A 9,066-nucleotide genomic window follows, 5' to 3' on the forward strand; every position below is an offset into this window, starting at 1 on the left:
ACTTTAACATTGAAAATTACATATAACAAAACAAGTATCTAGCAAGAGTTAGTCACAACATTCATATCTATTTTATCTTTTATCATAGCTAAGGAAAACTATAACAATCTATTCCTCAACTTTATCAAAGACTTCAGAAGAATATTATAATATTACAAAAGTAAACATGAAGTGCATTATAAGCAACTTCCAAAGCTCTAAAATTGACAGAGACATCTCACTGCCTGAACAATCACCTAAAGTTCTTCTGTAACATTGCAGGCACCCATCATCAGTCTACTGGCCCATAGTATCCAGTTGACATTTTTATAAAACAGAAAATTTTAAAGACAGTTCTGCCTATATTGGCAATTTGTCAGTCACTTTCTTCTGTGTCCTGCAGATTGTCTGGCAGACCCTTTCATGAAGCAGGAACCCCGAAGGACTGTCTCACCTTTAGGCAACAGTAGCAGTCATTTTTCTGTGGGTCCTGCAAATCCAGTCAAACAGTCCAGGCAAGAGCAGCTGCTTTTTTTTTCCTAAATGGCTAATAAACTCCATAAGGTGCCTCTTCAATGCCCATCATGTTCTTGAAGCAGATTGATGTTGCCAGGAGCAGAAGGATCTCATGTCATGAAAAGTCTTAAGTTCTTAAAATATTTTAAAAGTCATATTCCATAGTCTTTGAAAGATCTGAATAATATCTATCCATCTGAAATATATCTCTGTACATCTACAAAACCTAACTAACATGACTACAAGCTTGACTATTATAGATGACTCTCTATTAACCTATATTTCTTAATTTTACATTACATTTTAAATGAGTTACACAAACACAATACCTTAATCAAGAGTAGAAATGCACACACACACACACACATATATATAAGCAAAATTTATCTTAAATTTGCATCAAAAGACAAGATCCATACCAAAGCAAAGTCTTGATCTCTATATCATATCCCTCTTTAAATGTAAACAAACATTTAAAAGCAATATTTGGGAACTTAGGCATAGTTCTCTCCAAACTGTTTCCTGCTTTTTGTTGGGTGAAGTAATTTTGGGGGGTGTTCATGGTCACCTTTCAGAGAGTCTTAGTCCATCAAACCACATTAGTCCGGAAGGATTCTACAGGTTCCCACCCTCTGTGTAAACAAAAGATAAATATCTTTTCAAAAGCAACAAATCCTTAAACCCAAATTCTGAAGTCATGATACCTTTAAAGGTTGTGCATTGGTTTATGAAATGTCTCTCTGTACCTAGCTCCTTCATAGTCAAAATATTGAAAGAAAACACAATAATATACATAATCCAGACTCTGTGTGTATATTCCATCTTTACATAGCTTATTTTTCTTACTCTACTACTTTTTCTACAAGTTTAATATTTATTTTATATACCCCTTTAACCTGTCTTTTATATTATAACTATTAATACTCTTTTTCCTTTCTCTCTCTCTCAAGCCTATGTACATTTATCCAATACTGTGACCTATTTAGAGGTCTTTTCCATCTGAATTTGTCTTGATTTTGTATCTGTAATTATTTTCTGACCAGAAGCGTCCCCCCTCCCTTTTTAAATGATAAGTGGGCTTGGCTAGGGCCAATAAGGCCCTGCCTCCTTGCTCTGCCCAATACAACATGGCAAAGGCACTTTTACTGCCTCTGAGAGCCATGTACATTGCACCATTTTTAGATACACAGTGAGTCTATGTTGACATTAGGCAAGTTGTAGCTCTCTGCTCACAGACCCCATTTAATTGCTTCAAGCTGGACCTCCGAAAGAATCAGAGTTTGTGCTCGCAGCATAGCCCAGGAAGCTGCTATTTCAAAACCACACTTTTTGTTTGTTTGTTTTCTCCTGCTCGCACTGAATCAGCAAAATCTCTCTTAAAAGAGCAGACTATGGGGCCACTGGCAGTGAGACCAGAATTTATCTCTACTGCTTTTTCTGGCTTTTTGAAACCCATTCTCTCTGGAGGGATACCTTCCTCAGCCTAGATATATTGGGGAGGAACTTGGTCCTGCCTTAAAGCAATGTGCTAAACTTTGTTCACTCCCCATAGGAAGCCTTACCCTCTCTTAGGAGTGGATGAGAGGTGTAACAGGGGATAGGGGACAGGAAGGTGGAGGGAATAGGAAGAGGGAAGGGAGGGGAAATATATTTGACATACAAAATGAGAAAAGACAGTTTTTACTAAAAATAAACTAAAATAAAAAGTAAAATATATGGAAGATTAAAAAGAAGACACAAATAGGAAAGGAAGAAGTCAAAGACTTGTTTTTTCTTTTATATTTATTTATTTTAGGATTTTATCTTTTCTCATTTTGCATACTAATTCCAGTTTTGGGTCACAGAGTTCTCCTCCTCTACTCAAGGCTGAACCAACCATGTTTTCCTATCAGGAGTGGCATTTGTGTTGTGTGCAAAACAACACTTTTTTATTCTATCAAATACATCCATCTTTCCTTTACTTTTCATTTTTTAAATTAATTTCATTGAGCTATACATTTTCTCTGCTCCCTTCCCTTCTCTCTCCTTTCCTTCAACCCTCTCCCATGTTCCCCATGCTCCCAATTTACTCAGGAGATCTTTTCCTTTTCTACTTCCCATGTATATTAGATCCATGTAAGTTTCTCCTAGGGTCCTCATTGTTGTCTAGGTTCTCTGGGATTATGAATTGTAGTCTGGTTTTCTTTGCTTTATTTCTAAAAGCCACTTATGAGTGAGTACCTATGTTATTGTCTTCCTGGATCTGAATTACCTCATTCAATATGATGTTTTCTAGCTCAATCCATTTTCCTGCAAATTTCAAGATGCCATTATTTTTTTCTGCGTGTAGTACTCCATTGTGTAAATGTACCACATTTTCCTTATCCATTCTTTGGTTGAGGGGCATTTAGGTTGTTTCCGGGTTCTGGCTATGACAAACAATGCAGCTACGAATATAGTTGAGCACATGTCCTTGTGGTAGGACTGAGCATCCTTTGAGTATATACCCAAAAGTGGTATTGCTGGGTCTTGAGGAAGGTTGTTTCCTAATTTTCTGAGAAATTGCCATACTGATGTCCAAAGTGGCTATACCAGCTTGCATTCTCACCAACAATGCAAGAGTCTTCTCTTTACTACACAACCTCTCCAGCATAAGTTATCATCAGTGTTTTTGATCTTGGCTATTGTTACAGGTGTTAGATTGAATCTCAGAACTGTTTTGATTTGCATTTCTCTGATGGTTAAGGATTTTGAGCTTTCCTTTTGTTTCATTACCTTGAACAATTCTTCCAGGACAATATTGAATAGAAGTGGTCAGGATGGACATTCTCATCATCTTCCTCATTTTGGATGGGATGACTTTAGACTCATTCCAATAAGTTTGAACTTAATTGTAGATTTTATGAAGTTTTCTTAACAAGTTAAGAAAGTTCACTTTTATTCCTAATTTATGAAAAATTTAAATAATCAGTGCTGAGTTTTGCCAAAGGATTTCCAGCATATATTGAGATTACCTGCATTTTCCTTGTTAAAATGCTGTATATTATTTTTTCAATTCTATACCTACCTTAACTCCTTAGTTTCTCTCTATAATAAAAGAATACTTCATTCAGGTATGGTGGTGCACTCCTGTATTGCTGTACATGAGAGACTAGACAGCATTGCTAGTTTGAGGGTGCTTTGAGCTACAAATCAAGAGTCTCCCTCTCTCCCCATCTCTCTCTCTCTCTCTCTCTCTATATATATATATATATATATATATATATACATACACACACATATATATGTATGTATATATATGTGTGTGTAGACATATATTGTGTTTAAAATTACATTTCTGTTTACAATATCTATGAGAAAATATAAATGTTAAAATTAAGTAATTGAAACTATTATTCATCCACACATGAAGTCATTTTGGGGGTATTGAAAAGAAATATATACATGAGTTCACCTCATATACTTATAAATTAAAACATAAAAATAAACAACAGAAAATGTTACCCTCCATTTTCTGTAATAAAATTGGGTAACTGTGAGTATCCATGTAAATATGGAAAGGAATGATGTGGGATTCCCCTCTACATGCTGTGAATACCATTGGTTAATAAAGAAACTGTCTTGGCCCTGTGCAGGGAATAGAGGTATGCAGGGAAAACTAAACTGAATGCTAGGAGAAAAAAGGTAGAATCAAAGAAAAGCCATGTAGCCCCGCAAGAGACAAATGTTGGGAACTTTACCTGGTAAGTCATAGACATATGGTGATAAAGATTACTAGAAATGGGTTAAATTAAGGTGTAAAAGCTAGCCAATAAGACACTATAGCTAATGGGCCAAGCAGTGTTTTAAATAATATAGTTTTTGTATAATTATTTCAGGGCTGAGCAGCTGGGAACCAACAAATAGCCTCCAACAACAAAGGAATGTGATTGTCAGAATATAATTCAAACAATGAAAACTGGTTATTACAGGAGTTAAAGAGAAAGATGGATGGAGATGGGAATGTCAAGTTAAGAATTAATGAAAATATTTTTTTATTTAATAATAAAATATTTCAATACAGATTAAAAGTGAACTATCTGTTCCTTCAAAAACTGATTATTTGGACTATATGTCACAGGGAGCAATAGAAAAAGAAACTAATTTTTCTTAAGAAAAAATGGAAGAAAGATGAGGCTTCTTTGCATTTTAGGGATGTTAGAAGGACATAATGATTACGGTGTATTCCAGAGCTTGGACTCTTCCCTGGCTCCAAAATCATTTTTGTTGACCAAGGTTTGTTTCCCACTAGGTCCCACTTCTGTTTAGTCCCAAATAAACACGCAGAGGTCTACATTAATTATAAGCTGATTGGCCTATTAGCTCAGGATTGTTATTAACTCTTATGCCTTATATTAGACCATAATTTTTGCCTGTGTTAGTGATGTGGCTTGTTACATTTTTCAGTAAGGCAGTCACGTATTGCTTCCTCTGTGTCTGGATGATGACTACAGACTAAGACTTCCCCTTTCCCAGAATTCTCAGTTGCCCTGCCTTTACTTCCTGCCTGACTAGAGGCCAGTCAGCATTTATTTAAAATACAAATGAAAGGGTACAGACCATTGTCCCACAGCAGATTTTTCTCATCAGCTTTTGCTCCAGTTTACACAGAAATAAACTTTTTTTCTTTCAAATGAAGAGGAGTCACAAGTTCTCATTCCCTTCTGTCTGCAGAACTGGAAGTTGTGCTGTCAACTGCCCTGTACGCTTGTCTGTCTATCTGCTGTCAGCTCTTCTTGCCCAGGCTCAGCATTCCTTTCCCATCCCCGCTGGGACTTCTTGCACAGAGTCCTCTTTAGAGGATGCCACTGCTCCCCCTCCCCCACCAGGCAGATATTGCACAGGTGCAGCCCTGTCTGTCACAGTGTGCTTTTCTCAGGATACAGTGATACACAGCAGCATCGCTCAGGCTGACCCGGGGCAGGATCAAGGTACTTGACTTTCTGTCAGAGGTAATAGCCAGAAAGGCCATTCTATTGCTTGTGTTTTGTTGTAGACCGTGAATCACGTATTCTGGACCGCGAAGAGGAACCTGTCGGTACCAGTAAATGTACTCGTTCCCACTGATGGCGGAGTGGCTACAAGGCAAGTGTACCGTTTCTTCTTCAATACTTTCCATTGAATCTGGCTGTGTAGTTTTAGCATCAACCACAATACCTAAGGAGTTAAGAAGCAACAGATCAACTTTGGACCATTCAACCCCGAAGTGTCTAAATGTCAGGCTCTCGGATGCCTCAGAACTCTTCTCCCGAGTTCTGCTGCTGAGTGCTGTATGTTGCTCAGGACCAGAGGAAATTGCTAAAATTTACTCCTTTGCTGTGCAGAATCACACAGCCAAAAAAAAATGCCTATATCCCACTTTCCTCAAGCTTAATGAACCTGGAGCTTCTTGTATATAAGTACGCAAGTGGGATCGACAGCTGCTCATGCTGACAATGCTCAGACTAAAGAATCTCACAGAGACCAATTCTCTCCAGCACCTTGGAAAATCACAGAGTGAGAAGTAGAGGCAGAAGATACATTTTCTTTGTCTTTAGGCACAAAAATCATCCTTTCATAGGTCCAGAACACTTACCCAAAGTTAGGAGAATGGGAATTCCTCTCACAAACCTCATAGTTAAGAGTAAGTAGATGTTCTATGGTTCTGAGCTCAGAATCTGTGTCTGATGGGAGGATGTGAGGCCTCAAGTCACAAACCAGCACTTTCCAGCGTTGCCCCTCCTCAAGAAGCCTTCTTTGTAGGTGGCTCCAGTCATGTGTCTTTTGGTTGGGTCTATCTCTACCTCCAAAGTTTAAATTTAAAAGGTGAAAATAATCTTCTGGCAAAATTCCCAATTGGAGTTTTTGTTGAGATAATTTCAAGGCTTAAACTCAACAAGGCTTTTTCCTGAATGTACGAAACCTTTCAAAGGAAACTCTACTCCCCTTGCTTATAGGACAAGCAAAACTCAGTGTCAATTGATAGTTTAGTGTGCTGCTGCTGAACTGATAGGAATTGTTCTTTTTTTTTTTTTTTTTTTTTTTGGTTTTTTCGAGACAGGGTTTCTCTGTGGTTTTGGAGCCTGTCCTGGAACTAGCTCTGTAGACCAGGCTGGTCTCGAACTCACAGAGATCTGCCTGCCTCTGCCTCCCAAGTGCTGGGATTAAAGGCGTGCGCCACCACCACCCGGCAGGAATTGTTCTTTATTTCAGGAATTCTTATTGAGCTTTGTGCTATAAGAATAAGAAGGACTTCCTATTTATATTGATAATATAAAAGTCTTAGGAGCAGAAATAAATTAACCTTTAGAAATGCCAACTTCTTTTTCCCATCAAATTTATGATAAACCAAGTTAAAAATGAAACAACACTGTAGAAGAAACTATTTGTAACATACTTAATGAAAATAGTTTCTTAAGTGCTTAACAGTGCATGATCAGTATGGCAGAAAAAAAAAAACATAATAAAAGTAAAGTTCTCTGGTGTTCTAGCCTCCTATGTGGACTCCTGCAAAAAAAGATTCTGTCTCCTACTTCTTCTAACTGGGATTACTGTCTAGACACCAATGACTTGCTTGCCCATGACAATCTTCTGTGAACCATACTCTAACACAAATCTCACCTCTAACCTCACCTGGCATTGGTATGCCTTGAAGATAGTAAATAGGAAAGAAAAGAAATAAGGGGCAAGAAAACAATATTTGGAGAAGAAAATAAAAAGATGTCATTTGACAAGGGAGATAGAAATACTTCCACTAGTTTATCAAAAGTGATTACTGGAAATAATCAGTAGGGCAGGAATAAAACTTAAATCATTCCTTCCTCTCTGTTATAAAACTGAACTTGTTGATATTCAGTAACAATAAATATTTGGTTATTTAAAATTGACCTCTCTGTTAATTACTTGTCTTATTGACTACTTGTCAAACTGGAGATTGACCCCCTGGCTTTGCTGAATGTTCAACAAATGCTCTAACCCTGAATTACATCTCTAATCCATATAGATTTCTTTCTTTTATCTCATTTCATCTTCCTTTCTTTCTTTTTTTTCTTTCTTTCTTTTGAGACTAAGTCTCACTCTATTGCTCAGGCTTTCTCAAAACATGCTCTCTACTCCCACACCCACTTTTCTAGGAGTTATTACTGTCAGTGGTTGCTTGGGGTGTCATATTCTTCAGTAGTGCAGCCAGCGGGGGACTAATTGGGAAGAAAAATCCAGAGGGAAAAGAAAGTGTCTAACAGAGAGTAATGGAGGACGTGGTGAATATACTCACAACATAGAGTATATATGTATGAAACTGCCAAAAATCAAACAGAAAAGAAAAATGATCGAATAAAAATTCATGATCTCAAGGGAACAAAACCTTAGTTTCCAAGTTGCTCAGGCTGCACGGCCATGCCTAGCTCCTTCCTCACTTTCCCTGGGTAAGGGCTGGGCTCACCCGTCTGCTTTGCCATTTACAATGAGCTTCCTCATGTGTTTGAATCTATCAGTGCATTCACAAAGTGCTTATAAAATGATAAGGTGACAGAAGGGATGAAATCCTCTGTACACCCACTGACAGCCTTGGCTCAGCCTGGAAGGAGCTTAGGTTCATAGCCCCCTCTAGTGACTGTTCAAGGGAACTCCTTTCCTGAAAACTAAAACCCAGGAAGGAGTTTTTGATATGGTTGCTCCTTCTACTGAAGAGGTTCAGTGGAGAGTTTCCTGTCACTTTCTTCAAAGAAAGACTGAATTATTTGCATGTATTGGGAAACTGTAATTGCATCTCTGATGTTTTCTCAAGGACCAAATTAATTTTGTCCTCCTTGATTTTTTTTTTTTTTTGATTTGAAGGCAGCTTCAAGCCCATCATGCTCTTTGTCACAAGGCGTAGGATGTGACAGTCTAAGCACTGAGCAATAATCTAACAGGTGGATGCAGCAGTTAATGCTTATTCATCACAGGATCAGAAAAAGTTATGTGTGGTGATTCTAAATAACTCCAATTCAATGTTTCTGCTGTCCCAGGGAGTATTTGGAATAAATCACTTCAACACTAAAAGTATATGTAAAATTCAAATGTCACACTGATTCTCATCCCTCATCATCCAAAATCACAAATTTAGAACAGGGAAAGCCTGGTTGTGACAATGTAACAATGCTTAACATGACAACTATGTATTCATACTTAATACACATTCACTGTGCTCCCTCTGTGTGCCGGCTAGTCAGGTGATGACAGTCATTAAGTGCCAGTCCATATGAAAAGAAAAGGCTGTGATTGAGAATAGAGATCAGACCAACATTAGACCCTTTCATCTAGAGTCCATTACTGTTGTGCTCAAATGGTGTGGATAATCAAGACTGATTTAAAAGGACAATAAATATTTCAGCATCATTTGTTATTATCTGTTTTATGTGATAGTTCTGTTGAGATAGGAATCATGTACTATATAATTTTACAAATGCGATATAATTCCAGAGCTTTAGTGCATTTACAGAAGTATACAACCGTCTTCACAACTGATCATAGAATATTTTCATCATCCCTCTAGGAAAGTGGTTCTCAACCTTCCTAATGCTGTGACCCTTT

General features: G+C 37.6%; 1 gene segment (V, D, J or C); it reads right to left on the reverse strand.

The window, feature by feature from the left end:
* Positions 1 to 5,308: 5,308 nt before the first annotated feature.
* LOC130884708 (T cell receptor alpha variable 26-2-like) lies at positions 5,309 to 6,128 on the reverse strand. The segment is given in 2 exon segments: positions 5,309 to 5,670; positions 6,089 to 6,128. Coding segments are annotated over 2 exon segments (402 nt in total).
* Positions 6,129 to 9,066: the final 2,938 nt, after the last annotated feature.

Source organism: Chionomys nivalis, chromosome 12 (assembly GCF_950005125.1).
Source record: "Chionomys nivalis chromosome 12, mChiNiv1.1, whole genome shotgun sequence".
Classification (NCBI taxonomy): domain Eukaryota; kingdom Metazoa; phylum Chordata; class Mammalia; order Rodentia; family Cricetidae; genus Chionomys; species Chionomys nivalis.